Raw genomic sequence first — 15929 nt, forward strand, 5'->3', positions numbered from 1 at the left:
TATATATACACATACACACACACACACACACATAGATTTGAGAGATAAAGTGAACAATGGAACATATTATGTGACATCATGGGGATACAATCAGTAAAATCCAGACTGAAAAACTAAGTAGGACAAACAATCCGATGTCTTCAACAAATAACATTAAAGGGAAAAAATAAAGAGATAGCAGGGAACTAAATATTGAAAGAGACTTAAGAGGCATACCAGTCAACTACAACATGGGCATTATTTGGATCCTGAGTTGAGCAAACAAAATGTTTTTTAAAATTTAGACAGATAATTAGGGAAATATGAACACCAACTGGGTATCTGATGTCAAGGAATTCTTCTATCAGAAATGAATGCTCTATTGTAGTTATGGTTTTTTCCTAAAAGATTTAGAGGTAAAATAATATTATATCTGGGATTTGCTCCAAACAAATGCAGCTAGGGAGGGGGTGTTATGGGACAAGGTAGGTGGAATTGACAGGGACACACAACACACAACACTGGCCATATTACTGGAGATGGGTGCCAGGTACATACATAGGGGTTCATTTTACTATTTTCTCAGCTTTACTGGTTTAAAATTTTCCTAATTAAGGGTTTAAAAAGAGAGACATGAACAAAGACACTCATAGCAGCATTATTTTTAAATAGCAAAAAAAAAAGATACATTATTTTTGCAATACTATGCATTCATCGAAAAGAACGAGGTGTATGTGTTGACATTAAAAACAAAACAAAAATACCTATCTAAACCATATTAAGTGACAAGATAAGGTACAGAACAATGTGTATAGTATGTGGAAAAGACTATATATACTTTTCCTTATAAGAAATGTTTTAAATTACCATCTACAGCTGTTACCTTTGGGGAGAGGAAATGGGAAGTAGGGGAAGAAAGTTGTCATTTTCCATTTTGTGCTTTCTGAATGGTATGAATTCTGTGAACTTAAACATGAATTATTTTTCTGTCTTGTCCCCACTCCCTTTTTCCATTATAAAGGTGTTAGCTGGGACTGGCAGGAAAATTACAGAGCATAGGTTTTTTCTTTTCTGTCATTAAAAAACTAATATACAACAAATTAAAATTTCCCCTCAATTTACAAGGTACTCAGCATCTACTAATCATGAAATATTCCATAAAAATTTAAATACTTTAAGAAGAGGTTACATAAACTTATATAAATGAAACCATTAAACCTCTATGTTAATTCAGATAACAGAAATCATGACAAGTTCTAGAAGTAGTTTCCTAATACCTGATCTTAGTGATTTAATAACAACTGGAATAACTATTCTGCATCCTCATTAATGCATCCTTTGAAACTTCAATCAGTATCAAAATTATGTTCAAACATAAAAAAAAATCTTTAAGAAAGTATCGAATTTAGAAATCTGATTTTAACAGAGCAACACAAAGGTCAAATGGGAAAAAGCAAGCTATCCAAAAATCTCTTAAATAAATCTAGGAAAGGAAAGTGTCTAATATACATTGTTATGTACATATAATAAAAATACATCTTTTATACACAGAAATTTAGTTATTTTTTCATAGTATTTTAATCTAAATATTGCAACCATTCCAAAAAAAAAAGTCCTCAAAATTCCATTTCCTCTAAAATTCATCAACAAAGAAATTCATCATTCCTTCTTCAAGTTACATAAGATTTAAATGTCTAGAGCTATTCAGGGTGAAGAACTTACCGATTCATGGCAGGATCATTCATGAAAGCTCGATAACCCTGCAAGTAAAACTTGCAGAGTGTCAGAACACCCAAGGCAACAAAAGAAACCGTGAAGACCAAACCCAAAAGTGAGTAAGGAGTGCTGCAGCATTCAGCAATACTAGAAAAAAAAGGGGGGGGGGAATATTGTCCAATAAAAATTGTTTATTTGGAATTGAAACATCTTAGGCCTTTAAATAACTACCAAGCTTGATCTGATCCTCAATGAAAACACCCAAAATTTGAGATGAAATCACCTAACCACTCTGTTAACAATTTAAATCCATTCTTATTAGTATCCTAACCTCATTTTTCTCTTTGGCAAATATTCAGCACATAGCACCAAATCTGAAACACAGTCTTTTTTATTTTTATTAACTATCATCTCCTTCAAAGGTAGTAAAACTCTGAAGGCTTAAATCTTGTTCAAACCTTAAGAAAATCTAATTAACATGCTGATAATATTCAAAAGAAATGTGTATAGTTGCCCATTGTTCTTCTGAAAGGTTCTGGCTGTTCAAATGGATCAGACTGTACTGCTAATGTGGTTCCTTGTCAAAACTCCTTCTCTGACCAAACTGCTATGGGGTAGGGCCTGTGCAGACTCTGCAGCCCCTGACTCCTCTCACTCCAACAATGTCTTCCATGCTACTGGTGCTTTACATTTTAATTAATTTAGGCATAGGTAAATGCAGGTTTTTTTCTGGGTGATTGCAAAAGCATGTCCAAGAATATAGCCCAAGACTATTTCAAAATAATTTTAATAGCAATTTTTAATAAGGAGAACTGGACTTGCACTAAACCTTGGAAATACTTTCATATTTTATAGAAATACATTCAATACTTTTATTGAACACATTTGAGAATAATTTCACAAGTATTTTACAAATATATGTAACATTATGTACGAATAATTTGGATTTAGCATTTACAAAGCAACTAATAAAAAAACATTCAAAGCATGGTATCAAGTTTTGAAATTTCAGTGAATAATGTCTTGCATGGATGAGGAATTCATTCAGGCAAATCAGTATCTGCCCTTTACTATGTAGCTCCATGCCTCTGCTACACGGCTATCCTTCTTACACAACTGTTTTTAAGTTACTTTTTATGTGAAAACATCTAATTTTACGTAGACCACTGTGCATTATGATGAGGAAAAAAATGTCTGGTTTTCCATTAGGAGCCAAAATATCTACCAATCATGGTAGTTGACAGCTAAAGAATAAATAATTTTATGGCATTCTTAAAAGTCTAATTTCTGAAATGTTTGATATTTTTCTCAGAAAAATCATTATATACCATGTTTCAACAAATTGTCCAGTAATTTAAAAATATGAGGATCATGGCTAAAAATAACACTAAAAATATTACTTCATTCCCATTGGAAAAGTCTGAAAGTTTTACTGAATGTCCAAACAATTTCTCTATTCTTGTGTCTATTTTTAAAGAAATCTTTTTTACCCAAACAGTATGATTTAATTACATTTTCAAGAGGAGCACATTCTTTTTCTCTTACTTTAAAAAAATGTGTGGTGCTATTTTTCAAGAGCATACTAAAGAAAACAAAAGGTTTCAACCTAGCTTTAGGGAAGTGAAAGAGGCTGGGAAATTTATAAAACTTTTCTTCCCATCTCCCCTCGATGAGACATTTTATTGATTTTAGTTTCTATTTCCTGGCTGCAAAAAACCCTTCTTTTTGTTTTTCAGTTTGTTTGCCATGCTTTGTTGGTTTGTTTTACTCAGGGTATCCTGGTGAACTTGTGATCCTCCTTTTTGAAAGTAAGTTGTTCTTTGGCAAAGCAACATACACACATAACCTAACACACAAGTGCATCAAGAAGGACAAAGAACAATGCTTACAGAGATACAAATTAATGAAAGAACCACACAGGAACTTCTCTATAAAACACCAAATTAAAATATTCTTATATAGAGAAGGGGCAATCTATCCTATGTATGGAAAAGGAATAAAGAAGAAAATTATTTTGGCAAGATATCTAAGCCTCACCTAAAATCTCAGCATTATTTTCTTACTTTGTTAAGTCCAAATTCATTCATAGCTTACTGATTTGTTAAGCCTCTTACATTATACTATGCTTCATTTGATTGTGCTTCACAATGGATAATAATCTGGTTTAAAACATGACCAATCCCAGTCCCACACTTAGGGTTATCCTAACCACTGAACTGTATATCTCTCTTTCTCTTTAAATTCAGTTACTTTTTGGACCATTTTAAAACTCTGCATAAAATCTCCATGATACTTACATAAAAACAAATAGCAGTGAAACAATGAATTGGCCATTAAAATGTGTTTGATATCAGTTTATTGCATGTTTATAAAAGCTACTTTTTAATTAAAAGTCTCAGAAAGTACAAAATCTGACTCAGTACCAATAAGTTTATTTTACTTACTTGTCAAAATAGGCATCGCCCCATGACATTTTTATTGCTGTTTAACTTTGCAACGTTTTCAATCTTAACAAGTAACATGCTCCTTAAAGAGAGTAAATCTGTCTTAAACTTCTCCTCCCCTACACCACTTGGTGCACAACACTCCATCATCTTGGATGGCTGCGAAACAACAGCTCTACTAACTAAAACTCTAAAGTTGTACTCGCCTACACTTCCCAGGAGGAGACTTTCTTTCTTGCCTTTTAAAGTGACAATGAGCCAGGGAATGAAGATGTAGACCCATCTGCTAGATTCTGAGGGATTGAGATGGAAACTTGGAATTTAACAGTGACAAATGTCTAGATAAGCTCACAACAAAGATAATGAGGGGGAAAAAGGACTCTAATGACTTAAGATTTTTTTTTAATAATTTATTTTAGAAACCAAGTCTTAGAATTCCTTTAGGTTAAATAGTAAAATACTATGATATACTCATTTTACCATTATTTGACTCTATATTAATACGGAAGCAAAACACTGAAAATAACAGGGCATAGTGAAAGTGTATAGGTAAGTCATAGGATTTGGACTCAGATGGGGTTTGAGTGTCAGCACCCCTTCTCTGGGCACTGGCACCTGGGCAAGTTACTCTTGGTACAGTTTCCTTACCTCTGAAATGCTAATGATAATAAAGGTACCTTTCTTGCAGGGCTGCTATAAAAGTAAGTATGAAGAAGTGTTTATTAGTGTGGCTGGCACATATTAAATACTCAATTAAAGTGATAGTTATTTTTAGTAACATATTTCTTTTCCAGTAGTTTAACTTGAAATTGAAAAAACATTTTTACAGTTTGCTACATACCTTTCCACAAATCATTTGCTGTACTACGGTCTACAGTGCAGCCAAATATACCACCATTATTATATTAGCACCTCCCTACATTGCCAGACCTAGGCATCCACTGAGTGAAAATCCTATTTTAATTGAATATGAAGCACTATAAAAAGACTGACAAAAGTTAATTTGAAAAACTTACTATTCCTAGATCAAAGTTTTCTCTTCCTAGGGTTATATATAATATCATATACTCTTATTAATTACCTTGTGAGGAAAAGGAAAAGAAGCCTCTCTCGTGATGCAGGCTGATCTCGAGTACTGAAATAGGAGTAAATCTGAAGAGCAAATAAGACGAGCCAGAAAACCATGAACAGTACAGGGACTACCAGCTGATTCCACAGGGACATCCCCAAGGCTAGAAGGCCATATACCTCCACTACCTGAGTAAGAAAATAGGACTTTAGGAAAACACCTTGTATCACTTCAATAAACACATTTAAACACAAAAGAGTTTAACCTAAAGTACTGAAAGAGAAAAACTGAGTAGCTTTTCTTTTCTTGCAAGATTATTTCAACTAAATTCCTTCAAAGTTAGCTCTATACATACAAGTAGGAATTAGCATGTCTTTGTTAATTTTCTGACTTTGCATTATTATTAACCGTTGACACACATTCATCAAATGGCAACAGTAAACTGCCTAGCAGTTCAGGGATAATGTCAAAATAAAGTCACAGTCAGAGTTCAACTACGTCAAGGGAGTGTGAGGAGCCTTGGTAAACTTACTCATGTCTAATCAAAATGATCAGGACTAGCATGAACGATGCAATACTGCTTGAGGGGCTAGGAGGAAGGGAAATAGAAAAGAATTTTCCAGAGTTTATTCAGGAAGGTCACAGATGAGAAGTAGTTTGATGGAAGACAGAATAATCATTGGAGAAGTTTATTATGGAGCAAAGACAGGAAGTCTTTTCCCTCAGACAAATCAATTCCCCTTGCTCCTACTGTGTATTTATCAAGCAACATTTCTCAAATGATTTGGTTTGCCAAGTGTATTAACACCAGGGAAAAAGGTACACCTAAAAAAAGTTTATTAAACTACTATAAGTCAATAAATTAGCTGTCTAGTTTATAAAACAATTTCTTATGAGACTGATTAGGAGGAATTAATTCGCATAATCTGATTCAGCCTAGGAGTACAGCTGTAACCAAGTTTCTGGAGTTACTAAGCCAGGGACCGGACCCTGGTAACACAAGGTTCTGCCAAGTAGGTTACAAACTCTAACCTAAGCAGCCAATTGGTCTTGCCGGAATGCTCGGTGTGACACCAGAATGTTTCAAAAACTATAAAGACCTTAAATGAAAATACACTGACTTGTAGCTTATTCTAAATTTACATTTTTTCATCTGTAAATCAAATATTTTTTCTAAAACTGAGTCATGATTAACCCCTATTTTTTCCCAACTAGAAAATATTGAAAGAAAAAGGAAATTGTCCAGTTAGCTGCAAAATTACTATTAGCAGCAAACTAATCACTGAGAGGTAGAGTACTTTTCCTTCTTTCCATTCAAGGAAAAGACCACTAAAATACCTGACAGTTTCCACTTCTTGTCTATCCAATTCTTTCCAGGTCACGAATTTCGTAACCTATACTTTATTTTCAACTGCAACATCTTGTGCTACAAGAACCTTATGGCAACCAAGAAGGTAAACATGACACTGAAAAACGGAGGCTTTGTCCTTATGGTGACTAAATAAACAGTATCCAAGTAATATTTACTGAATATCTACCACTTCTTACAAACCAGGGTAGTTCCACAAGATTGAATTCAAATAAAAAATACATAAATTCATCATTCTGACTCTGCATACAACAACGCTTCCCCACGAAGAAACTGTTCAATGAGAGTATGAAAATAACTTCATCTTCTTCTGAAGATCTACTTTCAAGAGAGTTGCTCAAGTTAATCATTATGTAAGATGAAGAAATCAGTAGAATCAGGGTAAGGCCAAGAGCTTAGGAAATTTTTCTGGGAAATCTGCCCCTGGGGCCACAACAATAACAACAAGGAAAGGATTCATTTAGTAGTATCAGTTTGACCAATCTGAAAGCTTCCTGTACCTTAGGGTCACGCACACAGTAAAGAGCTAGGAGAGAATGCCCATTTTAATACTCTCTTTATACCAATGTCAGTTTTAAGACCTATTTTATATACTGAAATTCACTGATTAAATCAAATAGAACTATTTATCTCCTCAATATCTACTGTTTGTGTCTGGAAATAATCTGTTTGAGAGCAAAGGCTGATAAAAGTAGGAGAGACAGAAGCACGTTATGTTGGCAAAATCAGTCCAAGCACCACATCTAAATGAAATCTGTCGTACCATAGCCCAGAACTATTTAACTTCTCAGTCTATTAAACAAACGTAAGGAAAAAACTGTACTCACAGTAGGGCTATAATCAGGAAAAAAATAGGATTTGACCTCTAGGTATTCAATTCTACATCATTCTTGTCTTTGTTATCGTAGTTAACACTGAATATCATCTACCTGGCACTGAACTCATTCAAATCTCACGGCTACCCTATGCGTTAAGTACAACAGTTATTATTAGCTCCATTTTACGGATAAGCAAACTTAAGTGACTAACCCCAGGTTACACAGCTGGTAAACAGCAGCATCAGAGTGAGAACCCAGACCATCTGCTTCTGGAGAAGCACTTACTTCACTTTACTGCCTCTCAATAGAACTTAATAAAGAATCTCGGGTGCTCCTAATTAGGTTGAAAACAGTTACTATTTTGAAACTGTCAAACATAATGTTACCATGACCATGACTGTGAAATAAAAGTGAACTAAATCTTTAATATACTTAATATTTATGTAGAATTTTATCTACACAGTCTTACCTGAACCAACTCTCTGTATGCAGACTTGGCAAGGTTATAAGGTACTAGAAGGTTAGACCCAAGAAAATAAAGAACTTCCAATCCAGTAAAAATCATAGCAAATTTGTTGATGATAACAATTGTCTCCAGAGGAACAAGGCAGAGGCGTGCTAGGAGAGGAAGCATGTGAGCTGAAAAGAGCCAAATCTGCTTCGTTTTCATGACACAGGAGCATAAAGTACACACCACCAACTGACCTAAAATGGGGGGGAGAACATATTTAATTTCGAGATTTGGTATCCACAAAATAAAAACAAAACACTGTTGAAAAGGATGATGACACAGCTTTTGAAGGAGTTTAGTTAGGATTTCTTAGATAATATTTTAAATCAAATTTTAATTTCATCTGACCAAAATTACATGTTCTGTGAATTTTGAGCACCCATTCCCTAGGACTGACTTAAAAGAAGCAGCACAAATATCCACTGGTCTTCATCACATTCCAGATGGCATATATAATATGGCAACTTTTTAAAATGTCTCATTCAAAAAAGAATTCAGTTACAACTAAATATATTTAGCTCCTTTTACTAAGGTCCTCAATATTTAACTGTTCTCCTCTAGAGGTGAAAGTATAAAATCCAAGAGATACAGTTACTTGTCCAAGATCATGCTGTGACAAGATTTATTCTGAGGTTTTCAATCTTTAATTGCTTCTACAGGACCATGCAAGCCTTCCCAAACGACTCAATAATGAGAAGTTAAAACTGAAAAGTTTAAACAACAAATTCTTCTCACAGAGGATTATGCATGATTATAGAAAAGTTAGGAAATACAGAGAAGTAAAAAGGAAAAAGAAGCCTCAATCTCCTACAATCCTGTCACCCAAAGGTAGCACTGTTAATGTCGTGTTCATTAAATAAAGTATTGCACGTAAAGCCTTAGCATTTTATCTGAAACCTAGGCAGTGCTCAAAGTTATTCATATTGTTACCTTTTCAGATTTATTCTATGCAGGTGAATATACACAAATGTTTTATATAAAGGAGATTATAGCATACACACAATCAGCTTTTTTCATTTAATACATATTATGCATATATCTCTCAAATAAATAAAGGCTTTTGTTGTTTTTTTAGTTAAAAAACTAAATGCACATGATAATATTAGCATTTGGCTATTTTCAAATATTTCATAATTATAAAATGATTTGTTATGAATAAGCCTGTACATTTATGACATCATTGTATAAACTACTTGGAGCACATTTCCTAATATTTTCTTAGCCTAAATTCCTATAAGTGGGATTACTGAGTCAGAAGAAACATTTTTTAAGGCTTTTAACACATACTGTCAATTGCCCTACAGACACAAAACACACAGTGTACAGGGGTGTCCATTTTCTCACCTACCTGTCAACAGTGAAAATAATTTAAGAAAGGGAAGGGCAAGGAATATTTTCTAAGTTTTTGTTAAATTTGTATTTTGTCGTTTACCAGTAGCACTGAACATTACCAATAAGTAATGGGCTGGCCAAAAAGTTCGTTCAGGTTTTTCCGTAACCTTACAGAAAAACTCGAACGAACTTTTTGGCCAATCGACATGTAAACGCATTTGCAATTATTTGGCAAAACGTTTGTTCACATTCTTTGTCTATTCTTTTACTAGGATATGTAGCCTTCTGTTGTTTGATCAAGATATTAACCTCCTTTATCATATGATTCTATTTTCCCAATCTGTCATTTGAGTATTTTAATAACTTTTTTCTCTCATAGTATAGAAGTTTGTATTATAAAGAGTCAAACCTATCAATCTTTTCCTTAATTGTTTCTACTTCTGGTGCCATGGTTAATTATATGGCTCCCCCTACTCAAGATTATACATGTAATCACCTATATTTTCTTTAATTTAAATATTAATATATATGGAAATTATTTTAGAATAAGGTAAAAAGTAAAAACCTATGTTTGTTTTTCCAGATGTGTAGTCAGTTGTCTCAAAACTAGCTATTGGAATCATCCAATTCTTTTCTCATTAATTTGAAATGCCACTTTGGTATACTTCAGAATCTTCTGTATATTTTGTGTCTGTGTCAGAACTTGCTAATTTTTTTCAGTGCTCTACTCTGATGACAGTGCCCACTATTCCTTTTCACCGACTGGACAAGTCTCCTCTTATTGCTCCTCTCAGAATTTCTTAGAAATTCTTGAACATGTCATCTTCCAAATTAATTTAAGAATCAGTCAAATTCTCTTCCTTCTTGCCAATGAAAAGCAAAACAATATTTTTAGATTTTAATTTGTGTTCTATCCATATTATTGTTAGAAGAATTCAAAAACTGCAACTATTTTTATACAAAGCTGAAAATTTATTAACAATCTACTACACTGTATGTAACATATGTGGTATTTTTTCCCACAAAGTACTAATTTTAGCCTTTAAAGAACTGATATATTCAAATCACATGAATAACATTCACAAAGGCATTAAGAAAGAGAAAAATACCTAATAATAAAGAAAACTGAGGCAGATCCCCCCACCCCCCCAGCTTGCTCTCACCCTCTGCTCCCCTGTAGTGTACTCAATAGATCTCGCTTATCTACCCTCACTTCTGGCTCAATAAATTCTTTTACCACCCACATTGCCAGCCCCATCACCACACTCCACAGCATTTTGGTGGCCCATACAGGGAATGCCTCTCTCTGCCTTTTCTAATCAGTCTTCCAATAGTAGTGATCAGCCTAATGACTTGGGGCAATCGAAGGTCCCTGGCCAGGGTTATTGCTCAGCGGGACCCAAGGTCTCCAGACGGGCTCCGACTCACTGTCACCCCAAGGGCTACATTCTGGAAAGTCTTTTCTCCTCTTCAACACTGCCGATGGTCTAAGGTCCCTGGAGACCAGGGACTGCACATCCTGACTCTCTGGCGGACCTAAAGCCCAGTCCCACATCGACTGACTGTCCCTGCCTGATGGGGTGGTAGTGTCCTTTGGGCCTAGCTTTGGGACTCCTCACTTCTAACACCTGGTGCATTCGGCAGCGGCAGCTCGTCTGGGGCAAATCCAGGCACACTGTGAGATCCTCTTTTCTCTTTCCATCCTGATCCACCAACGTCACCGAGTACTTCAAACAAGTTGCTACAAAACCAACTTCATTCCATCAAGCTACAAATGGTGACAAGACAAGGATTCCAACCTCTAGAATCAATACAGTTGACTACTCTCAAACAGGCCTCCCAAAATTTCTATTCACACAGAATCCCACAGCCCCACAGCCGACCAGCAAAGCCAACTGGGACCCAACGTCGCCCTTTCTCAGCAGGAAGTAGCCCAAGATGATGTCGTTGCCCAGATGTCAATGATTTGACTCTGCTGATCTGACAGGGGGGAAATGTAGAGCTTAACAAAAGAACAGCCATCTTAGGCTGGGGCGGTCCTTTTAAGATGAGACAAATGCACTCTCCCCACAACGGGAAATTATCAGTAGTCACAAGCAGTTGGCATTCCAGGCAGATAGAGCTATGACACAGCCAGCCCTAACCACCAAACAGGTGGAACATTAATCCAAGGGTGACCAGAGGGGACCATAAAAGAAGCCCAGTTTCTCTCCCCCAGTGCAGACCCCCTCTTGGTCTCCCCTGCAGTGTACTCAATAAATCTCACTTTCTACCCTCAGAAAAAAAAAAAAAAAGAAAGAAAGAAATAGAAAAAGAAAACTGAGAAGAGGCCACCTAGTAAGATAAGTCAACAAAATCTTAGGGGCTAGAAAACAACTATCAGGCCACTACTCTTTCCCCACCCTGAGAAGACGACTGAATTTTGCTCTCCGGAAAGGCTGAAATAGGCTCCTGGGCACCGTGCACAGCTCAGGGCAGAGGTGAGGTGCAGTGCCCAAATGAAAAACGGAGATTAAAATAAAAGTCTGCACCCAGAAAGATGAGATCACTCTAGATCTCCAAACACTGCTGCCATGTTTATTGCCACCCAGCTCTTGTCACTGACACTAGCCTCCCCTACAGGAGACAGAAAGATTCTTCTTTGGGGAAACTGACCCAAGTCCAAGTGAAAAGACCTACAAATACACACACTTAGGGGTCCCCCCAAAAACAGCCAGTCGCACTTGACACCAAATGTGAAACATACCTGTTGGTAAGCCTTAAAGAGATTCCAATCGACAACTTAATAACTCACTTTAATACAAATGATCACACAAGGATATTTAAGTAAAACTTACAGTTTATCAGCCTCATATGGGGTCTAGGCATCAGTATTTATAATTTTTTATGTAATATAACCCGGTGATTCTAATCCAGGCTTAAGAAATACTGCTGTCCCAGGTAAGGCGAAGACTAAAACAAATGGAGAAAACGCAAGGAACAAAAGAAAGCTTCAGGGGCTTCCCTGGTGGCGCAGTGGCTGAGAGTCCGCCTGCCGATGCAGGGGACATGGGTTCGTGCCCCGGTCCGGGAGGATCCCATATGCTGCGGAGCGGCTGGGCCCGTGAGCCACGGTCACTGAGCCTGCGCATCTGGAACCTGTGCTCCGCAATGGGAGAGGCCACAGCAGTGAGAGGCCCGCGTACCATGAAAAAAAAAAAAAAAGCAAGCTTCAAAGTAAATAATATATCTAAGAAATTTAAAAGACTGTCACAATAAAAAAGAAAACAAACTCCAGGATATTAAAATATATAACAACAAAAGGGTTGTAAGATAAAGTTGGGAAATCTCAGAAAGTAAGACAAAGAGAGAGACAGAGAGAGAGAAAAAGGAAAATGGAACAGTAAGAAAATTAGGGGCTCAATGTGGGAGGAACCTTACCAATTAAGAGAATTTCCAGAAAGGGACAAAAGAGAAAACAGCAGGGAAAAGTTAGGTGAGTTGAAAGGAGAAAGGCCTCTGCGGAATGATACCTGAGAGTAGAGAGGAGTGGTACAGGAGAAAACCGATTTTCATCATAAAACGGTGGTATTTCTTGACTTTTAAAAGTAAGTATATTTCTTTGATTAAAAAATTAGCTAAAACTCTGAAAGAAATAAAATACTCAGAGGAAATGCTTTAATATTAGGAATGATTAGGAATTTTCATTCTGGTATGTCTTACTTTCACTGTACTCATAGCTATGATATTTAAATTTCCTTTTTCAAGTTCTCAGAGCTTTCTGAGAATCTGCTGCCTGTGTTATAATCGTCAGTTTGGCTCAAATAAAATTCTCTTTTTTCTTCTTAAAAAAAAAAAATTTCCTTGTTCAGCATGCTGTAAACTTCCTTTAAGCTCTGAAAATTCCCATAAGTCTAGGACAGCACATTCCGTGTTCAGCTCTGGGGTTACAGGCTTCATTTATCTTCTTTCACAGAAGACTATGACTCATATGCTGTGATTCTCTTTAAGAGAAGACTACTCCTCTTATTTAGGTGAAAGAAGGAAGGAGTCATACTGTTAGTGGAAATCTTTCCTATAGCTCCAGAAGAAAAGGAAGTTGTTTAACTTGACATGCCTATTCCAACTGACAATTCTGAATAAATCAAAATCACAATGTACTCTCTGGATTTCAGAATTCCACTGTAAGAACTATCTCCAAGAAGTCTGTAATCCTAAGAAATGATGGCATATTCAAATTACTTAATTTTTCATTAAAAGTTCATTAGTGAAATGGAAGAAAAGGAGTAGAAAGTTACTTTAAAATCAAAGTCTAAAGAAAATTGCTACTTAATAGTTTACGGATTTTGTTTTATTTCCAATTAATTGAATCTTAGTTGAGTAAACACACTATCATAACCACTGATAGGAAAAATTTAAGGAAATATACAGATTTATACTAAATTGTGTCCATTATAGAATAAAAGAGAACACTTCATGAGTTTTCTAACCTAGCAAATATTTTCATACTTGGATGTCACCACTATTGAATATACCAATTCATGGGATATAGCCATAAAGCAACATTACTTTTGTGTCCTACTGTCTTAAAAGCCACTCTGTGAACTGAGTGTTCTCCTGCCCCTAAGGCTAGTCCCATACCTTTTCTATCTAGCACAGGTTATACAATCTAATCTAATCTAATCTAATCTCAATCTAATAACAAACAAAACTTTGAAACTGATTTAAAGTTGAGGGTTTTCCTTTATTCCAGCTGAGGCCTCCTACGGCATAACAAAACCTGCAATTGTGAGAGCCAGTAGAGAGGTTAAGGCAATCTTCTTCCTCTTTCTCTGCCAGCACAATCTCACTCTTTTCCTGACTTACTCACGACTGAAGCAGGCAGGGAAGGAGAGGGAGGGAAGTAGAAAATTCTTACTGAACTATGTTCTTACAATGGTATGGTATTGGTGCTCCCTGCAGTTGGCGTTATTTAAAATGGATCTCCTTTCTCCTGGGCACTTTTAAGGATTCTTCTGATTGTTCCCATCACTGTGGATCTCTCATCTGCAGTACCCTTGATGCTTGTTATGTACCCTCCCCTCTGGCTGTTTTTGGTTCTTTCCTCAGCTCCTTAAGTTCAATCCCTGTTGGAGTCTTCTCATCCTTTATAAGGGCCCTCTTGGGAGGACCTAAGAAAATTCCATTGACTCTTGGGGCCCTCATCTAGTACACAGTAAACTAACATCCTTTGCCTACACAGATTAGATGATACAGGAGAACCTCTCAAGACATTTTCACTCCACAGTCAGAAACTCAACAGCCAGCCAGCCAGCCCAGTGCTGGCCTTTATATCAGACTAGAATTATATAATATTCTGGTAGCATCATTTTATAAAGGTAAAAAAAAGTAAAATTAATTAATAATATATTTTATTTAACCTAATATTTCCCAAATATTATCACATAGACATTCAATCTATATTAAAAAATTAACAAGACAGTCTACATCGTTTTTGTACTACATTTGAGAAATTGGATGTGTTTTACACTACAGTATATTTTAATTTGGACTAGTCACATTTCAAGGGCTCACAAGCCACATGTGGCTTGTTTTGGATGGCGTAGCTTGAGATATTGCAGGCCTAGGTTGGACACCAGTCTGTAGTATCCCCCCTAAGCCACAAAAAAATATGTGTCTCCAAATGGTCTACCACTAAATTCTCTAAATGAGAAGGGCCCGGCAGGTATTTTAGAGAAAACAGCTCCCTAAAGAAATCCTCCTTCCAATCCCAACATTCAACCTCTTAACACCCTCTACATGGGTGAATTTAAGAATTACATACTATGGGCTTCCCTGGTGGTGCAGTGGTTGAGAGTCCACCTGCCGATGCAGGGGACACGGGTTCGTGCCCCGGTCCGGGAAGATCCCACATGCCGCGGAGCGGCTGGGCCCGTGAGCCATGGCCACTGAGCCTGCACGTCCGGAGCCTGTGCTCCGCAACGGGAGAGGCCACAACAGTGAGAGGTTTTCTCTCACTTTCTTTTTTGCAACTTCGGCATGGTAGGGTCTAGTATTTCACTTTGGACTGTATCTATATTGTTTTGGGGTCCTAGCCAACACTTCTGTTTTAAGCATTCGAATATTTCAATCATGTCTCAAGTTCTTGATGTTTCTGGCACTTTATTTTTGACTATAGGATAATGGCTTTCAACAACAGTAAACAATATTAAGACATTACATATTTCATTTTAATCTTACAAAGTAATTATTAGCTTTATTTTAAAATTAATCTTCCCAAATACTTACATTACCCTAAAAAAAAAACACAAGCAACTATAGGCTATATGTGATCATAAACATGTAAAATAAGAAACACCTATGTATGAAAGAAAAAGACTAACATTTAACAATGGCTATGTTTTGAAAGTCATCAATGAATAACTTTGAGTTTTCCAATTTTTTGTATTAAGTATGAACCAATTTTAGAAAATAGTAATTAAGATTGGTTGGTTCCTATGTACACTTTTAATTCTTTTATAATACTTACCTATTAAGGCTGTGGTAAACCGATTCATGGAGAGAGGTTCTAAATACATTGGTCCTTCATAGGCGGACTCCAGTTCACTCCTAACGTAGTCCCTAAATAAGTAAAATGATAAGAATGTATTAGATACATTCCAAGCACAGATGGGAGATAGAAGCTGCTATAGCACAGCATTCTTATAAAAAG

At 36.2% G+C, this 15929-nt stretch overlaps 1 protein-coding gene across 1 annotated transcript in view; it reads right to left on the minus strand.

Annotated features, from left to right (window-relative positions):
* The window catches only part of RNF145 (ring finger protein 145), a 64176-nt gene that overhangs the window by 14145 nt on the left and 34102 nt on the right, over window positions 1–15929 (minus strand). Inside the window, exons 4-7 of the mRNA XM_024768050.1 lie at window positions 15747–15838; window positions 7865–8100; window positions 5221–5396; window positions 1702–1842 (exon numbers count right to left, since the gene is read on the minus strand). Of these exons, the coding sequence (XP_024623818.1) occupies window positions 1702–1842; window positions 5221–5396; window positions 7865–8100; window positions 15747–15838 (645 nt within the window). The remainder of the gene's footprint in view (window positions 1–1701; window positions 1843–5220; window positions 5397–7864; window positions 8101–15746; window positions 15839–15929) is intronic.

The sequence above is a fragment of the Neophocaena asiaeorientalis genome, unplaced genomic scaffold, assembly GCF_003031525.2.
Source record: "Neophocaena asiaeorientalis asiaeorientalis breed wild unplaced genomic scaffold, Neophocaena_asiaeorientalis_V1.1 scaffold1091, whole genome shotgun sequence".
NCBI classification, from domain to species: Eukaryota; Metazoa; Chordata; class Mammalia; order Artiodactyla; family Phocoenidae; genus Neophocaena; species Neophocaena asiaeorientalis.